The sequence below is a fragment of the Chiloscyllium punctatum genome, chromosome 24, assembly GCF_047496795.1.
Source record: "Chiloscyllium punctatum isolate Juve2018m chromosome 24, sChiPun1.3, whole genome shotgun sequence".
NCBI classification, from domain to species: Eukaryota; Metazoa; Chordata; class Chondrichthyes; order Orectolobiformes; family Hemiscylliidae; genus Chiloscyllium; species Chiloscyllium punctatum.
Genome location: NC_092762.1, coordinates 88,512,632 through 88,533,367, shown reverse-complemented (window position 1 = coordinate 88,533,367; position 20,736 = coordinate 88,512,632). Strand labels below are relative to the sequence as shown.

Sequence of the window (20,736 nt, the reverse complement as noted above, 5' to 3'; positions counted from 1 at the left end):
GAACCCTCCTGTCTGTTGATTGTTGTGCGGTGTCCATTCATCCGTTGCTGTAACCTCCGCTCGGTTTCCCCGATGTACCATGCCTCAGGGCATCCTTGCCTGCAGTGTGTGAGATAGATGTTGGCTGAGTCACATGAGTACCTGCCATGTACAAGGTGGTACGTGGCAGGTACTCAAGTGACAGGGGTGTTCCCTCCCAGTTGGGGAACACTTCAGCGGTCCAGGACATTTGACCTCGGACCTTCAGGTGACCATCCTCCGAGATGGACTTCGAGCGAAAAGTGGCCAAGCAGAGGCTGATAGCTAAGTTCGGTACCCATAGGGAGGGCCTCAACCAGGACCTTGGGTTCATGTCACATTACAGGTGACCACCATTGCACTATACACACACACACAGGCACTCCTATACACAGACAGACACACATATACACTCTCTCTCACAGACACTCTCAACCCCCCAACCCAGACAGACACACACACACACACATATATATGTTCGTGGGGTGAATTTGTTCTTGCCGAGTTATATTGTACTTTGCTCCGTTACAGACACACACTCACATACGCACCCCCTCACAGACTTAAGATACTCTATACTCATATACACACACATATACACTCTCTCAGACACTCCCAACCCAGACACACACACACACAGTCAAAAACCCACATGCACACATATACATATATGTCTGTGAGGTGAATTTGTTCTTGCTGAGTTACATTGTACTTTGCTCAAAACCAGCATGAATTCATGTAAGACTCTGTTATCTCACTTTTTAGATTAGAATCAGTCTAAACATTATGGCACAGACAGGGAACACAGGGGGCTAACACCTTCAATATATTGTCTGGCTGACACCCATTGTTATAGTTAACCTGAGAATGCAACTTTTAAATAAAAAACATTTTGTGATTTACACATGAAAGAAGTGAAACTATCATGGTCATTCTAACAGATGAGAGACTCAACAAACAATCAAGGTATTTTTCAATGTATAATTTCAGTTACATCACACTGTAAACTTTTGCTATAAATTCTGTGCCTTACAATTGTGTCCTCCACAACCACCTGATGAAGGAGCGTCGCTCCGAAAGCTAGTGCTTCCAAATAAACCTGTTGGACTATAACCTGGTGTTGGGGGATTTGTAACTTTGTCCAAATTTGTCATTAGTGTGAGAACATCTATGCAAATGCATTGCTAAGGATATGTGGCAGGATGGAGGCCAGTACAAAGGGCATCTTACAGCCAAAAAATGAACAACAGCAGGTCAACATGCTCAGTGCTGGAACTATACTCCCCAAGGACGGGAGCTCAACCCTAGGGCCTACAAACAAATGACACACATCATTAACAGGCCAGAAACAGTCTCAAGGTAATGGATGGTGCGTATGTGTGTGCGTGCAGAGAATGATGAAATTCCGACTGACCAGAATGATCACAGTTTTGTTCATGAATTATAATTTTTATTTCCAATGTACATTGGGTAACGTGTAACTGCAAATTATGGCGCATGCAGTAACAGAATCCTTACAGTGTAGTAGCAGTCCATTTAGCCCATCAAGTCCGCACTGACCCCTCAAAGATGATCCCACCCAGACCCACCTCCTGCAATTCCCATGGCTAATCCATCTAATGTGCACATCTTCGGAGAAAACTGAGGCACCTGGAGGAAACCCACACAGACATGGGGAGAAGGTGCAAACTCTACACAATTGCCCAAAGGTGGAATTGAGCTCGGGTCCCTGGCACTGTGAGGCAGTCGTACTAACTATGAGAGAAAAATGTACACTATGCATTGACCTGTGTGTTTATTTAACCTTTGTCTCTGCCATTAGCAGGCATTAAGCATACCATTCAAAACACAACCTACTGTGTGGGACAGATAGGGCCAATTGTTCAACTAAAAGCACTGATGTGATAGTGAATGGTATAGTCATTTGAGGATTCTACCTGGCCTCAGGAAGCCTTGGTTCACATGGGACAGAGAGAGGGGAAAAATCAGCCAGGGTTCCTGCTACTGACCACTGTCCATTCACCCACTCTCCTTCTCCTATAACCGAAAGGAGGCGAGATCAGTCAGAGTTCACTTCCCAAGAGCAAATAGTTGTGGAGAGAGTGAAACGTTCAAAGGAATATTGTTTACGCCAGAAATAGCAATTGTTGCTCAGCATTACTGAATAAACAGTTCAATGCATTTCTCCAAGGTTGTGTGCAGAACCTCAAATGATAAAGGATATACCTGGCCTAACAATGTCTGCAAATATTTGTCTTCAGCTGTGTAGTATAGGATTATCACAATTGATCTTTATACAAGTTTCATTTGCAGCTATACATTCTTTATATCAATTTGATCATAAGAAATAGGAACTGGAATAGACCATTTGGCTCCTCTATTCAATAGAATCATGGCTGAGTGAACATGCCTCAAGTCCACTTTCCTGCCCTTTCCCCATAACTATTGCTTCCCCAATAGAGGAACTCAATAGAAAGTTCAAAATGGCCTGGGCCATACGTGACAAACAGAGACTCCATTCCAGCTCAACAACAGCACAAACTAAACCAAAAATAGGAACTGGAATACGACGGAAATTCTGCAGGGGATACTTTCCCAGAGTGGTGTCCATTCTCAGGGTTGACCAAAGACACAACCGATCTAATGGCATTGGAGCTGTGGAGTTCAAGACTGGAGAGATTAGGATTGAGGAATAGAGACTTTCTTTTGTTGAGAGACACAGAATTTTGGGGTTGAAAAATATGAAGAACCTGAACCCTGTGCTCAGGAGTCGATGAGTCAATGAGGTGAGGCAGTTGTGTACCTGCAGGCGTGATTCGGTTCTGTAATTAGCAACCATGACTGTCTATAGAGAAATTCCATTCAACTAGAAACTTGCCTCCAACCAATCAGGAAATCTGGGATCAGATTCATAACATGATGTGACGAAGAGGAGGCAGGGGATGAAGCAACTGTATATTGCAGATCTGAATCTCTCATCCCTCACAGTCAGATCATCTGTCAGCGTCAGATGAGTAAACAATTGATGAAGTTTTCAGCAACAGAGGCAGGGGCTAGGAGCCAGACTCAGGGTCGGGGGGAACACAGAAGGGGAGTGAGGAAGGGGGGAAAATAGAGGGGGAATGGGGAAGGGGGCAAACAAAGGGGAAGTGAGGAAGGAGGGAAACAGAGGGAGAGTGAGGGGAGGGAAAGGGAGGAGGGGAAACAGAAAGGAAGGGGCAGTGAGGAGGAGGAAACATGATAAGGAGAGGGAAGGAGGACAGGGAAACCTGAATGAAGAGGGGAGTGAGGTGGTGATAGCCAAGTGGTATTATCACTGGACTGTAACCCAGACACCCAGGTAACATTCAGGAATCTGGTTCAAATCATACCACAGCAAATCGTGGAACTTTAATTCAATAAAAATATTCTGGAATTAAGAATTGAGTAATGACCATAAATCCAATGTCGATTGTCAGAAAAAAAACATTGGATTCACAAATGTCCTTAAGGGAAGGAAACTGCCATCCTTACCTGGTCTGGCCTACATGTAACTCCAGACCCACAGCAATGTGGGTGACTCTTAATGTCCTCTGGGCAATTAGAGATGGACAATAAATACTGAGGTAAAAACAATGACTGCAGATGCTGTAAACCAGATTCTGGATTAGTGGTGCTGGAAGAGCACAGCAGTTCAGGCAGCATCCAAGGAGCTTTGAAATCCTAGCCAGTGCCATCCCATGAATAAATTAAAGGAAAACAAAGCGGGAATGAGGGGAAAGAGTGAGGAAAGGAATTGAAGCAGCAATTGATGTGCGAATAGCTGAGATTGTTGGAAATGCTGTTTCAGGGCAAAAAGAGACTGAATAGCGTTTTCACTGACTTGGATGCTAGCGATTCTAACCAGAATCTTTATTCCCCGAGCAGGTCTGAGCTGGTTTGTACACAGACGGAGCTGTGGTTTTCTGATCCGTCTTAAGTGTTGATCTCAAAGCTTAATTTTGTACCTTTCAAACACTTTTCCAGTTGGTCTTCGCTGCTTCAGTTTGAAGTGACCAAGTGTGCTGTGCCCAGATTCTGCACCATGGCGTGTGAACTGTCGAATGTGAATGATGCTTTAGAAACCTTGCTGAGTGTTCAAAAACACTGCGAGTTTTGACAACAGCAGAGTGACTCTGAACCATAATGAGATCGTGACTGAGCTTCCTTTCTTGGTGCAGGTAAGATCCAGGGGCAGTGAGAAGGCACTGCCTATTAGGGGCAGAGCTTGCTGTGAGGGAGACACAAATGGGAACACAGCAAGGACAGTGTTTTGAGCTGTAATAGTAACAAATACCTTCATTTCTCTCCACAGCCCAACTTTGAGACACATTTCGAGAGTTTCTTCCAGTCAATGAAAGGAGAACGTGGCAGTAATGTCGATTTTAAAGGGTTCATGTGCCTGTTAGCGACTATTGTGGTGTGCCGTGATCAAGAATTATCTCAGCAGCTACATTAATGCCATGTGGAGACATCAGTAACACCCATCGTAACCATCAACAGCAAATAAACTCATCTCAAAACATGATGCACAGTTTCCATTTCTTGTAAAATGATAGAGAGATATAGGTAGACAAGGAGACAGAAACAGATGCTCTCTAGTCTCCTGTATGTACCTACATCAACACCCCCTGTCCAATATAATCCCCAAATAGCACTATCCTTCCACCTACACCATTCACTCAATCAGGCCCACCAGCCTTTCAATGGGGTTTGGTGGCTTTCCCTGGGGGTTGAGAGGTAGGTTTGTTACAAACTATACATTCAAGTACAACCTTTACACATACCTCATAATGCAATTTCCCCTGTTCCACCACAGACAAATTGATCCTCATACCTTTACAGCATTTTTTGGTCAACCCTTAACTTTCTAATTTTGATTAGAATTATATCATTTTCAAAATTATTGTAAAATTCTCTCACATTATGGTCACCCTTCACTCAGAGTTACAAAAGTAGCTCTTTGTCATGACATGATAGTGAGATTCGCAACACTGCTCCAGAAAACCAACTCACATAGTGTACAGGAATTTATCTGCCCCAGTTTTAGTGCTCAGTAGATTTGCCCAATCTGTATGCAGACTGAAGTTACCTGTAATTACTACATTACCCTTGCTACACACACCTTTAATTTCCTGATGACACTGTGTCTTACATTACTATTGTTGTGTGGTGGTCCAGAAAGAACTCCCATTGGAGTGGGCTGCCCCTCCAAAGGCTCTACATTGTTCTTCTGATCCTAAATCCGCTCTCACTCATTCCTTATTATAGAGCCAGAGATTTATTTTTACAGAAGCCCTTCAGCCCATCATGTCTGCACTAGTCATTCATCTACTCTAACCCTATCTTCCAGCACATGGCCCATTGCCTTGTGCGCTACGGCCATTTTGACTGCTCATCTAAATTGTTCTTTAATGCCTTGAAGATTCCTGTCTCTGTAACCCTTTCAGGCAATGAGTTCCAGATATTTACATCTAGGAGATTTGTTTTTGCCTCAAAGTTGCTGTAAAACCCCTGCTCTATTTGATGCTGACATTTATTTCTATTACCTTCCAGTTACAACTGTCTACTTCCTACAACCAACTTTCTGTCTTATTTCAGGTCTTTCTCAGGTTCCCACCCTTTCCAAACTAATTTAAACCCTTGATAGCAGCACCATTCTCACCATCAGGCCATAAGTTCCAGTACTGTTGAGGTTTAATCTCACAAATGGTTAAATCATAAGACAGTAGCCTGTGATGTTGGAGATTGTTTATTGGTGTGGATAGAGAAGTGACTTATGGGCAGGAAACAAAGAGTGGGAATAAGGGTTTTTTTCAGGTTGGTGAACTGTAACCAGTGGGGTTCCACAGGGATCAGTGCTCAGATTACAACAGTTTACAATATATATTAATTATATTGGAGAGAGGAAGCAAAGGTACTGTATACACAAAAATAGGCATCAAAGCAAGAAACAACAGGGATACTAGCAATTTACAGAGAGAATATCAATAGGTTAAAGTAAGCAAAAAGTTGGCAAAAGGAGTAATAATGTGGGAAAATGCAAAGTTATCCATTTTGGAAGGGAGAACAAGAGTATTATTTAAATGAAAAAAAGCTGCAACACAAAGGGACTTGGGGGAACTTGTGCATACAACACAGAAAGCTAGCACACAAGTGGCAGCATGTAATCAGCAAGGCTAATGGAATGTTGGCTCTTATTTCAAGGCAGTTGGTGTATAACTGTAGGGAAGTCTGACTACAAATGTACAAGGTGCTGGGGAGACCACATCTGGAGCACTGAGAGCAGTTTTGGTCCCCTTACTTAGAGCAAGATATCCCCATTTCATTGGAGGCAGTTCAGAGAAGGTTCATTGGGATGGTCCTTGGTATGGGAGGGGTTGTCACTTGATCAAAGATTAAACAGGTTGGGACCCACTGGAGTTTCGAAGAACGAGAGGTGATCTCATTGACACATAAGATTCCTCAGAGGTTTGACAGAGTAAACACTGCATGGGAGAGTCTAGGGCCAGATGGCAAAATCTCAGGATAAAGGGGTGTCAATTTAAATCTGAGATGAGGACAGGTTTATAAAATCATGAGGTTCATGGATAGGATAAATAGACAAAGTCTCTTTCCAGGGTGGGGGAGTCCAGAACTAGAGGGCATAGGTTTAGGGTGAGAGGGGAAAGATATAAAAGAGACCTAAGGGGCAACTTTCTCACGCAGAAGGTGGTACGTGTATGGAATGAGCTGCCAGAGGAAGTGGTGGAGGCTGGTACAATTACAACATTTAAAAGGGATCTGGATGGGTATGAGTAGAAAGGGTTTGGAGGGATATGGGCCGGGTGCTGGCAGGTGGGACTAGATTGGGTTGGAGTATCTGGTCAGCATGGACAAGTTGGACCGAAGGGTCTGTTTCCATGCTGTACATCTCTATGTCTCTAATTTCTTCTCTTGGAGCACCAAATGTCTATGAAACTTGTTGCTATACAGACTTTGGAGGCAGAGTCCTGGAATATACTTTAGGCTGAGATAGATCCTGGATCAGGAGAGGAATCAAGAGTTATGAGGAAAAGGCAGGGAAGAGGACGTGATGAATGCCAGATCAGCCATGATCATATTGAATGGCTGTGCAGGCCTGAAGGGCTGAATGGCCTACTCCTGTTCAGGTCCCAGTGCCCCAGAAATCTAAACCCATTTGTCTTACATGATTTGTCCAGTCACATGTTCACATACTCTATCTTTCCATTGCTTTTTCATACTTGCACGTGATGCAGGGAGTAATTTTGAGTTTGGGGGAGGCAACAGTGTGTAATGTCAGTGGGAGTATGAACGTAATCTAGAGCTCAAGACTAATGCTTTGGAACATGGGTTAGAGCCCACACTGGGCGCTAGAGAAATGTAACATTCAGTGAATTAAAACACAACAAAGAACTGCAGATGCTGGGAACCCAAAATAACAAAACAAATTACTGCAGAAATTCAGTAAGTCTGGCAGTATCCAGTCACTGGATCCGAAACTCTGCTTTCTCTCCACAAATGCTGCCCAACCTGCGGAGTTCCTTTGGCAAGTTCTGTTCTTGCTTCAGTGAATAACACCTAGAATGTAAAGCTAATCTTACAGGAATGGTGACCAAGAACTATCAGCTGCCAGGAAAAACCCATCTGGTTCACAAATATATTTTAGGGAATGAAATCTGCCACTGTCACTTGGCCGGGCCTACGTGACTCCAGACCCAGAGCAATGTAGCTGATTCCTAACTACCCTGTGAAATGGTAAAACTAGTCACTCATTTTGAGGTACCTGTGGACGGACCATGAATGCTGACTTTGCCAGTGACATCCATATTCCAAGAAAGACTGAAAAGATTTCTGCATTAGAAGCCCTACATTTCAATTTTTTCCTAGTTTCTAAACTCAACTTTCTGGATGTGATCTGCACGAACATGGACTTTGATGTTTGGCTGCTCACCTGGCCTGCAGATGCTCAGTGACATCACCACCTCAACATCAGGGAGGCAACATACCATCCCGGTGCCATGTCCGTAACCACAGAAACCTGACCCCTATTGTATCTCCTGCCATATATTGCCCTTACCCTGCAGTTGTGTGCAGGTAGGGCACACGTAGGTATTGCCACATTCCTCTGATAAACCATTGCCCTTCATTTCCAAATGGACACCTGAACTACATCACAACTGTCTACAGTCACCCATTCCCTTTCTCATCCTAATGGAGGTACAACCAACTCCCTAAACAATACTACCGAGGAGTTCTCTTGCCTTGGTGATGCACCACAGTGACTTCAGCCGTTACTAAAGTTAAAATCACACAACACCAGATTATGATCTAACAGATTTATTTGCAAGCACAAGCATTCAGGACATTCCAAAAGCTAGCACTCCCAAATAAACCTGTTAGACTACAATCTGACATTGTTTGACTTTTAACATTGTCCACCCCAGTCCAATATCGGCACCTCCACACGACGACTATAGCTCTGAAGCACAGAACTCAAAATTTCCGCAGATGGTGACACTTTCTGGATGAACTGGTAGCGGCCATGTGCAGGGGCCACATTACAGGGTGGGTGTTCCCAGTCAGCCATACCTTTAGAAGGATGGGGTGATGGAAGCTGTGCATACTGAAGGAGACAGAGTGGATCATTCATTGAAACCAACGCTGGTGAACACAAGGCTAACTTGATTGTGCTTCTGGGAGTCAAAGGAAGGGGTGCGGGCAGAAACACGGGAAGTGGGTCAGATATGGGCAAAAACCCCACACAGAAGGTTAGGAGGGAATTCTTGATTTGAAGATAAAGGATCTCTCAGGAGACAAATCGCAGCCTCTCCACCAGCTCAGATCTCCCAGGTAATAGTCAAATAAGTTGCTTAAGCATTCATTTCTTAACCATTGTCTGCCTCACTAACTTCAACCCTCCCACGTTCCCACCTCAGCAACACCAATACCCAACTTCCAAAGTCCAGGAACAATCCAATTCTCTTTTATTAGTTTGAGTGAAAGTACAATGCTGTTTCCAAAGAGGGAGGGACAGTGCAACATGAGGAACTGGAATTGTGGATCTCTGCCACATCATGCAGCGTGCAGTTCCAAACCAGTCTGAACTACTCATGGGCAGGAGGCAGCACTCACCTCAGTATCCTTAAGCATAAAGTCACAGGACCCTCTCCCCTCCCCCAGTGAGGACTGGTGGGAATCAGGCACCCTCTCTTCAGTGAAACCCCTCCGTCAGGGGGAGAGCCCTTCCTCCAGTTAGACACCGACCTCCTTGGGCAGACCCACCCCTTCTGAAAGGAGTTTCTCACTGGGGCTGAGGTAGAGTTTAATGTAGCGAAAATTTGGATAAAGGTAACCTCACAAATAACCTTTCCTACTTTGTAAAAACAACCAGACTCAGCACAGAATGGACACCAAAGGATTCTTTTTAAACATTGATCATTCAATAGATTTAGATCACAATTAAAATCACATCAATAGTTTCACACACGTTAAGAACAAAATGAACATTTCTCATTGTAACCAGGCAACAGAGCAGCAGCTAGCCTGCTACCAAGAGTAGGTGTGTGTGTGGTAATCGATGTCTGTCACTTTCCCCCACCTCTCCGCCAGCAGTCTGCGGTGTTTTCACATCGTCCCTTACCCTGTAGTATAACTCCAGTCCATGAAACCCTGCACCCCACCCAGAGCAGCAAGGCTGTAGACTTGGCTGGGGGCTACAGTCCAGGAAGGCAGAACGTCCACCCTCTTCCCAAAACCAATAAATAAAAGGAGAATGTTTTCCTGCTTCTGCTGCATGGAGTGGGGGGGGGAGGGAGAGGAGGTGGGGAGGGGTGGAGGGAGGTGGTGGGGAGGGGGGAATCTTCACATCGACCCTGCAGCTCCCACCCTCCGCCCTTCCCAGTGCATACTTAAACTAAATCTGCCGCCTTGAGCAGCCAAGCATTTTAATTCTTTATTTAAAAAGCAACATCAAACACTTGCTCTGACGATAGGGCACGCAACAGGCTGAGGGACTGTAAATGCACAATTAGGGTTCGGATACCCCTGGGGGAGGGGGGAGGGGGGGCTGGGTTACCCCTGGGGGAAGGTGCTGGGTTACCCCTGGGGGAAGTGGGGGTGCTGGTTACCCCTGGGGGAAGTGGGGGTGCTGGTTACCCCTGGGGGAAGGGGGGGAGCTGGGTAACCTCTGGGGGAGTGGGGGGGTGGGGGGGGAGACTGGGTAACCTCTGGGGGAGTGGGGAGGGGGGCTGGATAACCTCTGGGGGAAAAGGGGGTTGGGTAACCTCTGGGGAGGTGGGTAACCCCTGGGGGAGGAGGGGCTGGGTAACTCCTGGGGGAGAGGGTCTGGGTGAGTGGGGGCAGGGATTTTCAGGTTCACCCCGCCCTGGCCAGGAGAAAGTGAAACAGTGACCTCAGGAGGCAGACATTGGGCACTGCGCTGCCTGCTCAGTATTTACTGACGCTGCTCCAGCCTTTCCCAGTCAGGCACTGACTCCTACTGCCAGACTAACTGAGGTTCGCTGTCCAGCCACTGCCCATAGTGACCCCTGGGGTAAACTCCCACCCCCACCAGGCCGTTGGCCTCTTTGCTAAATGCATGCAGCCCTGGGCTACAGTGAAGCGGTAAGCTCAGCAGCAAGGTGACCAGCACCAACACATTCAGCCCTAAGACGTCCACAAGAACCTACATCTCTTGTTGTTTTGCTTCAATACCACCATCGCCAACCCCTCTCCGAATCCCACACTGAGAACAGCTAACATAGCTTTAACCATGGATTGGTCAGGAAGGCGGCTGGGCACTGACATGTGGCCGTGGGGAATAGTTCCAGTAAACCCTCCATTGGTCACTCTCGATCATTTTAGCTCCCACACACTCACTCTTCTCACCATCCTGAAGCTAAACAAGACAAAAACATCGCTTGGATGAAGATGATAACTAGTTCAAAGTCCCAAGGAGATGCTTATAGATACAAATCCAACTATAAAATATTATCCGAAGGGCAGTTTGAAATTTCCAGTAAGACACTAATTCAAACACAGTGATAGATTTGTAAGGGAAAGAGTCTGAAGTTTGAAATCATTCCATAATCCTGTCATAAAATAAACCCCTGAACATCAGGCAGTTAATACATCAACACAACACATTTGTTTCTGCTTTTCTAGAATCTGATCCTTAGTCCACTCCTCTTTCTCACTCAAGAGGACAAGGTACAATATCACTTCATACACAACATAGCCTCAGAGAAAGTTAGACACGAGTTCAAACAAATGTCATTGTGAATATTACAGAAACAGAACAGTCCTGTGTACTGAGGTACAGATTCCTGACACCAAGAACCCTTTTAATGAGCCTTCTCAATGCAGCCCGAGTGAACTCAGTTCAGTTGTGAACGAGTGGCAGTTTGAACACAACCTGGACTGGCTTCAGTTCACAAAGATACACTGGCTACTTTTATTTACATTTCAGTTTGTGGCTTTGACTCAGTTTGTAAGTTCATAGCCTCAATCCTCATTAACTTGACTCCTGTACATTGAGTACAGAAATGCTGAACACCAGGTACAGACTAGAACAAAGCCTCACATTAATACAGCACAGCTCACAAACAGTCCCAATGTTTACTACAGGCTGAAGCTGCAAATTGAGAAAACAACAGGTTTTAGCACTTAGTGACTCCATGGGTTCACTGAAATCTGGACCGTGTGGGGATCCGGAGGAGTTTGAATTGGTGCAGAGCTTGTGATATCAGTTGAACTGCTTCAGAATTGAGTGATGCCTCCAACGGATGCAGATTCCACTGTAACAGCAGCTCATCCTGAAATCTGACTGTTCAGGTCAATGCAGAACCTCACAATTTGAAAGATTCACAAACCCTCACTGTTTTTCGTATATTTCGCAAAGGTTTCAGCAGATATATACCATGTGTAAGAGACGAACAACATCTTTAAGCTTGTTTCTCTTTCAGGAGATAGGGAGAGAAGAGGGGCAATGGCTGGAGACCATGTGAGTTATCACTTACCAGTCCTGCTGTCCTGTAGCCCAGTTGCTTCAGTCTATATCCTGCTCATAGGATCTCAGTGCACACATCAGCAAGCTGTGCATTACAAAAATTATATCATGCAGTGTAACAAAGTCTGACCAATCTGTGGCAAGATACTGGGGATGCAAAAACGGCAAATGGTGGGAGAGAAAGGGTGGGGAGGTGAAAAGGAGAGAATGGGGTCAAGAATCACAAGTTGATTCACATCAAGTGCATTTCATCATTGATAATACTGGCTGCGGTCAGCGGATTGGTGGCTGCAACGATTATTCTCTTATACAGGAGTCAAGCAGCTAACGCAATCATCTCACCAGCCTTAAACATCATGTATGGAGCAGACATGGCCACGCAGTACACTCATGACTGCGGTGTGAGAGTGTGTAAGCACGAGTGTGTACTGAAGGTCTCACGGTGACGGAGGGCAGCGACTGTACTGCACGCGGTATCTATTGACTGGAATCTCATGAATGGTGTCAGATTCACAAATGGTTTTACAAGGGATCAGGTCTTCAACATCCTCGCCCATCAGCCAATCCTGGACAAGCTCGCCCATTTCGTCAGTCACATGATCCTCCAGCCAGCGGTTATGCCATTCCAGAAACTGCTGGTGCTGGTGTCGGGTAACCTGGCACTGAGACTATGGGACGGTAGAGAGAGGGCAGGCAGGAGATAGAGGCGAGATACAAGGAGAGAGGGAGGAGTGGGAGGGATGGGGGAAAATAGAGAAGGATGAGGGAAACAGAGGAGGAAGGTCAGTGGAAAGAGAGAGAGAGTTCCAAGGTAAGGATGTTAGGAAGTTAGAGTAGAGACAGAGAGAACAGCATGAATGAATTAATGGTTGTACCGTAACCACAGAATCATTACAGCATGCACCCCACTTTTAAATGTTTGTAATAGGCTAAATAACCATGCAGTGTGACAGAGCTGAAGACATCAGACACATATGTACATGACTAACAGGAGACATAATCAGATACTGCTTGTTGAGGTGAAAGTATCAGGAACAGGGCAAATTCCATTTCACACATCCACTGTCCAAGGACAGGGATAGCATGGGGTTAGATGCAGAGTAAAGCTCCTTCTATATGGTCCCCATCTAACACTCCCAGGACAGGGCTACATGCAGAGCAAAGCAGTCCAGGATGAGTGTTGGGCTCGAACTCAGAATTTTTCATGGCTCTGACAAGTCTCTAAGTCAGATCCCCATTTAGAGCAGTCATTCAGTGGACCCTCACACATTGGACCTTAAGGTTCACTGGTTTCTAAAACTCCTCCAAAACGGTGGCCCTGACATTAACTCTTATTTTGGGGCTAGCAACAGAGAATAACAGCAAGTTAGCCAGCAGCTACTAATCATTGCAGCTACAACCTAGGCTGTAAGGGGAAGGAATTAAAGAGAATGTCCATTATATTCCAACTTCACATCATGCCAAGAGAGACAGAGTGAGCGAGCAGAAGCAAGAATGAGAGCATGAGACAGGTGAACAGTTACCTCGCGAGCCCTGTGCAACGCCCCACAGCGATACATGAAGTCTTCAGAATTCATGACGTACACAAGTTTGTGAGTGTTCAGCTTAAACTTGCAGTCAATGTTGTTTGAGTTCCCCACCCCAACACAGCACTGCTTGTTGTTCCTACTCTCGTTTCGCATTGACAGAAACTGCTTCTGTTGCCATTTTCGAAATTTTCGAAGGTTTCTGCAAAACATCAAAGCCATTTTAACATCAATGAACTTGCCGAACTAAAGCAGAGTGAACAGTTTTGACAAGATGGGCATGGAAAGTATGTCTAGATTGAGGGGCACTGTTTAAAAATGCAGACTTGCTCTTTTAGGATAGAGATGAGGAGAATTATTTTCTCATACAGTTGCGTGAATTTGGATCTCTGCTTTAGAAGACACTGGAGGTGGGAGGGTGGCAATGGATATTTTTAAGCTGGAGGTAGATGGATTTCCCTGTCTCACAGGAATCTAAGGTCTTCAACGGAGCAGACAGAAATGTGGAATGTGAGATATGAGTCATGATATTACTGAATGGCAGAGCAGGCTCAAGGGGCTGAATAGCCTAATATGCTCCGAATGTGTGTGCTTAACTATTGCTGTTTTTCCACATCTCCAACATGACCAAAGATATCAGGATCCAAGAACACAGGAGAACCTCGATTATCCAAAAGAGATAGGCGGACACTATTTCGCTCAGATAATTGATTGCTCGGAAAATCAATTAAATGCCTTTCCTCCAGGACTCGGAGTGTTTAAAGTCGGCTCCCCATTCAGGAGATTGCAGCAACACACAGCGCGCAAGACCCCTCCCCCCGACCCCCTCCGACACACCGTCCTCCCCCCGGCCCCCTCGCCCCTCCGGCACCCCACTGACAGACACCCCTCCCCCTCAACACCCTCCCGACCCTCATCCCGACAACCCCCACCCTCCTCCCGACACGCCCCCCCGACTCCTCCCCACCCCCTCCCGACACTCCCCTCCCCACCACTCTCTCCCCTCCCCCCCACCCTCCCCCCCCTCCCCACCACTCTCTCCCCTCCCCCCCACCCCACCCTCCCCCTCCTCCCCACCCTCCTCCCCACCCTCCTCCCCTCTCCCCACCCTCCTCCCCACCCTCTCCCCTCCCCACCCCCCCTCCTCCTCCCCACCCTCTCCCCTCCCCACCCCCCTCCTCCTCCCCACCCTCTCCCTCCCCACCCCCCCTCCTCCTCCCCACCCTCTCCCCTCCCACCCCCTCTCCCCTCCCCACCCCCCCTCCCCTCCCCACCCTCTCCCCTCCCCACCCCCCCTCCCCTCCCCACCCTCTCCCCTCCCCACCCCCCTCCCCTCCCCACCCTCTCCCCTCCCCACCCCCCCTCCTCCTCCCCACCCTCTCCCCTCCCCACCCCCCCTCCTCCTCCCCACCCTCTCCCCTCCCCACCCCCCTCCTCCTCCCCACCCTCTCCCCTCCCCACCCCCCCTCCTCCTCCCCACCCCCCCTCCTCCTCCCCACCCCCCCTCCTCCTCCCCACCCCCCCTCCTCCTCCCCACCCTCTCCCCTCCCCACCCTCTCCCCTCCCCACCCTCTCCCCTCCCCACCCCCCCTCCTCCTCCCCACCCCCCCTCCCCTCCCCACCCCCCCTCCCCTCCCCACCCTCTCCCCTCCCCACCCCCCCTCCTCCTCCCCACCCCCCCTCCCCTCCCCACCCCCCCTCCCTCTCCCCACCCTCCCCTCTCCCCCTCCCCACCCTCCCCCTCCCCCTCCCCACCCTCTCCCCTCCCCCTCCCCACCCTCTCCCCTCCCCCTCCCCCTCCCCACCCTCTCCCCTCCCCCTCCCCACCCTCTCCCCTCCCCCTCCCCACCCTCTCCCCTCCCCCTCCCCACCCTCTCCCCTCCCCACCCTCTCCCCTCCCCCTCCCCACCCTCTCCCCTCCCCCTCCCCACCCTCTCCCCTCCCCCTCCCCACCCTCTCCCCTCCCCCTCCCCACCCTCTCCCCTCCCCACCACCCCCTCCTCCCCACCCCCCCTCCTCCCCACCGCCCCCTCCTCCCCACCGCCCCCTCCTCCCCACCCTCTCCCCTCCCCCTCCCCACCCTCTCCCCTCCCCACCCCCCCCCCTCCTCCCCACCGCCCCCTCCTCCCCACCGCCCCCTCCTCCCCACCCCACCCCCCCTCCTCCCCTTGTTCCCTTGAGATTTCCTTTGGATCACCTAGGTTCCTCTGTACCAATATTCCAAAGTCAGATAATCAGAAGTAAAATGTAACCTCCTCTTTATTTTGGACTGTACACGCTTATCAGGAATCACGTGCTGCTTATTCTCTGCACAGGACAGAAAAAAACCAATTTCCTTCCCAGCCAAAGGCAGTCACGTGGCCAGGATAGCTGTGAGTGAACTCACCTGGGTAAAAATACTGGCTTGTAAAAGAATCCGTCTGTCTGATCAAACTGCATCGCCTCGGGGCCTGCATACTGCTCCATATAGCTTGTTAAATTCTGCCAATGAGAAAGATGAAGAGAATTACAATCCATGTTGATATTTTAAAATTTGTTTATGGGATTTGGGTGTGGTTGGCAAGGCCAGCGTTTATTGGCCATTCCTAGTTCACTTGAGAAGCTGGTGGTGAGCTGCTTTGTTCAACCCCTGATGTCCATGTGGTGTAAGGTCACTCAGTGCTGTTAGGAAGGTTTTTATACCCAGAAACAGTGAAGGGACAGCAGCGTATTTCTCAGTAAGATGATGGCCTAATGGTATTATCACTCAACTATTAATCCAGAAGACCCCAGGTAATCCTCTGGGGACCACGGTTTGAATCCCACCGTGGCAAAGGGTGAAATTTGATTTCAATAAAAATCTGGAGAGAAAAGTCCAATGAAAATGATAAAACTGTTGCTGATTGCAGTTAAAACCCATCTGGTTCAGGAATGCCCTTTTAACTGGACATAAACTGCTGCCCCTACTTGGTCTGACCTAAACATGAATATAATGTGAATGACTCTAGTCATGAGGCAGGGGAAGAAAGAAAGGTTTTCATGGGGAGCTGGAAATATAGAGTTTGAAACACATGGACCATGATATTACTGAGTGGTGCAGCAGGCTTGAGGGGTAGAATGGCCTATGCCTGCTCTTAATGTGTGTATTTATATATCAACTATTTCTGTCTTTCCATATCTCCAACATTACCATTCAAAGATATCAGGACCCAAGGAATACCCCTCTGGGTGATCAGGGATGGGCAATAAATGCTGACCAAGCCTGTGATACCCACATCCCACAAATGATTAATAACAGAAGTCAGGATGGTGAGAGGCTTGGAGGGGAATTTGAAGGGGGTGGTGTTCCCATGTATCTGCTGCCCTTGTCCTTCTAGATGGAAGCAGTCATAAGGTTTGGAAGGTTCTGTCTAAGGAGCCTTGGTGAATTTCTGTAGTGCACCTTGTAGATGGTACTTACTGCTGCCACTGAGTGTTGGTGGTGATGTTAAAATTATTAGACTGCTTTGCCTTATGGATTACAAAGTAGCGAATGTAACCCCCACTGTTTAAATAAGGAGACAGTGAGAAAACAGGAAATTATAGGCTAGTTAGCCTGACATTGGTAGTGGGGTTGACTGTAGAAGATTTAACAGCAGAGCACTTGGGAAAAAGTGACAGGCTCAGATAGAGTCAGCATGGATTTACAAAAGGGAAATCATACTTGACAAATCTACTGGAATGTTTCAAGGATGTAACTAATAGAGATTATAAGGGACAGCCAGTGGAGGTGGTTTATTTGGACTTTCAGAGACTTTTGATAAGATTCTACCTGAGATTAGTAGTAAAATTAAATTGCATGAGTTTGGGGGCAGTATACTGACATGGATAGAGAACTGATAAGCAGACAGGAAACTGTAGGAACAAACAGACCATTTTCGGAATGGCACGAAGTGATTTGTTGGGTACCACAAGGATCAGTGCTCAGTCCCCAGCAATACATATTAATAATTAAGATTAGGGAACTAAATATAAAGTATCCTCAGGTCTGCAAGCTACGTAAAGCCGGATGACAGAGGGAACTGTGAGGAGGATGTGGAGATGCTTCAGCCTGATTTGGACAAACTGAGTGAGTGGGTAAATACAAAGCAGATACAGTATAATGTGGATAAATGTGAGGTTATCCACTTTGAAAGCAAAAAAATAGGAAGGCAGATTCCTAGTTGAACGGTGATAGATTGGGAAAAGGAGAGATGCAGTGGGATCTCCAAGCCATGCTTAAAATGGAATACTCATTCATTTGCCAAGGAGCAGGTAGTCTGGCAGGAGTGATGGAGTCATAGAATCCCCACAGAGCAGAAAGAGGCCATTTGGCCCATCGCATCCACGCTGACCCTCCAAAGAGGATCGCACCCAGACCCAGCACCTCTCCCACCCTATCCTGATAATTCCATAATTACCACAGTTAATCCACCTAGTCTGCACATGCCTGGATACGATGGGCAATTTAGCATGGCCAATCAACCTTAACTTGCATATCTTTGGACTGAGAGGAGAAACTGGAGCACCTGGGGGAAAGCCATGCAGACATGGGGAGAATGTGCAAACTCCACACAGATGGTCGTGCAAGGGTGGAATCGAACCCAGGTCTCTGGTGCTGAGTGGCAGCAGTGATGATATGTCGTAATCAACAGGATGTTTCTGTGTCTATGTTTCACCCGAAAACATTTGACTTTGTGGGACTCGGTGCCAATATTGAGGATTCTCAGGAGCAATCCAACCCAACTTTATATCGTTGTGTTGCAATCTCTCATGACAAACTCAAGATGATGGTGCTGTCTAAGACTGCGCGTAGGATAGGAGTCCATGAGCACGACTGTTAGCCACTACTAATCGGTGGGACAGCTCTCCTAAATACCTTTTCCTTCGATTCTGTAGGGATTTGATCCAACATAGCAGCTTGCTGGGCCGTTTCAGGGGGTATTTAAGAGCTAACCACACTGCTATGGGTCAGGAGTCAGACCAGACAGATTTCTTTTCCTGAAGGATTTTAATGAATCAGGTGGTTTGTTATAACAACCTAAATTAGGGTTTCATTTCTGACTGAGATCTGTGACCAACGGTCTCAGGGATCAGTACTGGGACTCTTGTTGTTTGTAGCTGATCATCATTTCTGATTCTTGAGGGCTCTCACGTTATAAGAACAACTCGCAATAGCCGCTCCATTTAAGCTAATGGGGCTGGAATCGAGTTATAGTCAATACAGATAAGGAAAGTTCGCATTCTACAAATAACGGTCTAAATCTTTCAATCATGTTAATGCCAATTCACATTGAAGAAACACACATTATAGCAGAACCGACTGTATATAAAAATTATTTGGAAGAGATTGTAGCTAGCCTGATTAGTAAGCTTGTGGATGACACAATGATTGGGGGAGCTGCAGATCGTGAAGAAGATCGCCAGCAGATACAGCAGGATATAGACAGATAGGCTGGAAACTTGGGCTGAGAAATGGCAGTTGGAGTTTAATCCAGACAAGGGCAAGGTGATGCATTTTGGAAGATCTAATTCAGGAGGGAAGTTCACAGTAAACGGCAGAACACTTAGTAGCATCAACATAGAGGGATCTAGATGTACAGGAGATGGGGAAGCGATGGCCGAGTGGTATTATCACTGGACTGTTAATTCAGAGACACAGGGAATATTAGATTAGATTAGATTAGATTAGATTAGATTAGATTACTTACAGTGTGGAAACAGGCCCTTCGGCCCAACAAGTCCACACCGCCCCGCCGAAGCGCAACCCACTCATACATTTACCCCTTACCTAACACTACGGGCAATTTAGCATGGCCAATTCACCTGACCTGCACATCTTTGGACTGGAGACCTGGGTTTGAATCCAGCCACAGTAGTTGGTGGACTCCACATTCAATAAAAAAAAAGGAATTAAGATTCTGATCATGACCATGAAACCATTGTCGATTGTTGAAAAAACCCATCTGGTTCATAATGTTCTTTAGGAAAGGAAACTGCCATCCTTACCTGGTCTGGCCTCCATGTGATTCCAGACCCACAGCAATGCGGTTGACTCTAACTGCCCTCTGGGCAATAAATGCTGGCCTAGTCAGTGACACCCTCATCCCAGGTTAGTTTGGAGGACAGATTGGACAAACTTGCTCTGTTTTCATTTGAGTGAAGGTTGAGGGGGGACCTGATAGAACTTTACAAAATTATGAGAGGCATGGAGAGAATGAATAGTTACCGTCCTCCTCCCCAGGCAGAAATGTTTATGTTTACTTTTGTGTTAGAAAGGGATAGGTGTATACCACTGGGCAAGAGTTACAGCTGGGGGAAAGGCAATTACGATGTGATTAGGCAAGATTTAGGAAGCATAGGATGGGGAAGGAAACTGCAGGGGATGGGCACATTAGAAATGTGGAGCTTATTGAAGGAAAAGCTACTGTGTGTCCTAGATAAGTATGTACCTGTCCAGCAGGGAGGGAGCTGTAGAGCACGGGAGCCGTGGTTTACAAAGGAAGTGGAATCTCTGGTCAAGAGGAAGAAGGCGGCTTATGTTAGGATGAGATGTGAAGGCTCAGTTGGGGCACTTGAGGGTTACAAGGTAGCCAGGAAAGACCTAAAGAAAGAGCTCAGAAGAGTCAGGAGAAGACATGAGAAGTTGTTGGCGGATAGGATCAGGGTAAACCCTAAGGCTTACTATAGGTATTTAAAGAATAAAAGAATGATGAGAGTAAGTTTAGGGCCAATCAAGGATAGTAGTGGGAAGTTGTGTGTGGAGTCAGAGGAGATAGGGGAAGCACCTAATGAATATTTTTTGACAGTATTCACTCTAGAAAACGACAATGTTGTCGAGGAGAATACTGAGATACAGGTTACTAGACTAGGTGGGATTGAGGTTCACAAGGAGGAGGTATTAGAAATCCTGTAGAGTGTGAAAATAGATAAGTCCCCTGGGCCGGATGGGATTTATCCTGGGATCCTCTGGGAAGCTAGGGAGGAGATTGCCGAACCTTTGGCATTGATCTTTAAATCATCATTGTCTACAGGAATAGTGCCAGAAGACTGGACGATAGCAAATGTGGCTCCCCTGTTCAAGGGGAGTAGAGCCAATCCTGGTAATTATAGACCAGTGAGCCTTACTTCAGTTGTTGGTAAAGTGCTGGAAAAGGTTATAAGAGA

At 47.0% G+C, this 20,736-nt stretch overlaps 1 protein-coding gene across 4 annotated transcripts in view; it reads right to left on the bottom strand.

The window, feature by feature from the left end:
- Window positions 1–9,000: 9,000 nt before the first annotated feature.
- Window positions 9,001–20,736, bottom strand: part of sin3b (SIN3 transcription regulator family member B) — a 60,350-nt gene continuing 48,614 nt past the window's right edge. For all 4 annotated transcript variants that reach the window (XM_072594480.1, XM_072594478.1, XM_072594479.1 and 1 more), the window contains 3 exons: window positions 15,959–16,053; window positions 13,570–13,774; window positions 9,001–12,714 (listed from right to left, as the gene is read on the bottom strand). In XM_072594480.1, the coding sequence (XP_072450581.1) occupies window positions 12,484–12,714; window positions 13,570–13,774; window positions 15,959–16,053 (531 nt within the window). In that variant the 3' untranslated portion in view covers window positions 9,001–12,483. The remainder of the gene's footprint in view (window positions 12,715–13,569; window positions 13,775–15,958; window positions 16,054–20,736) is intronic.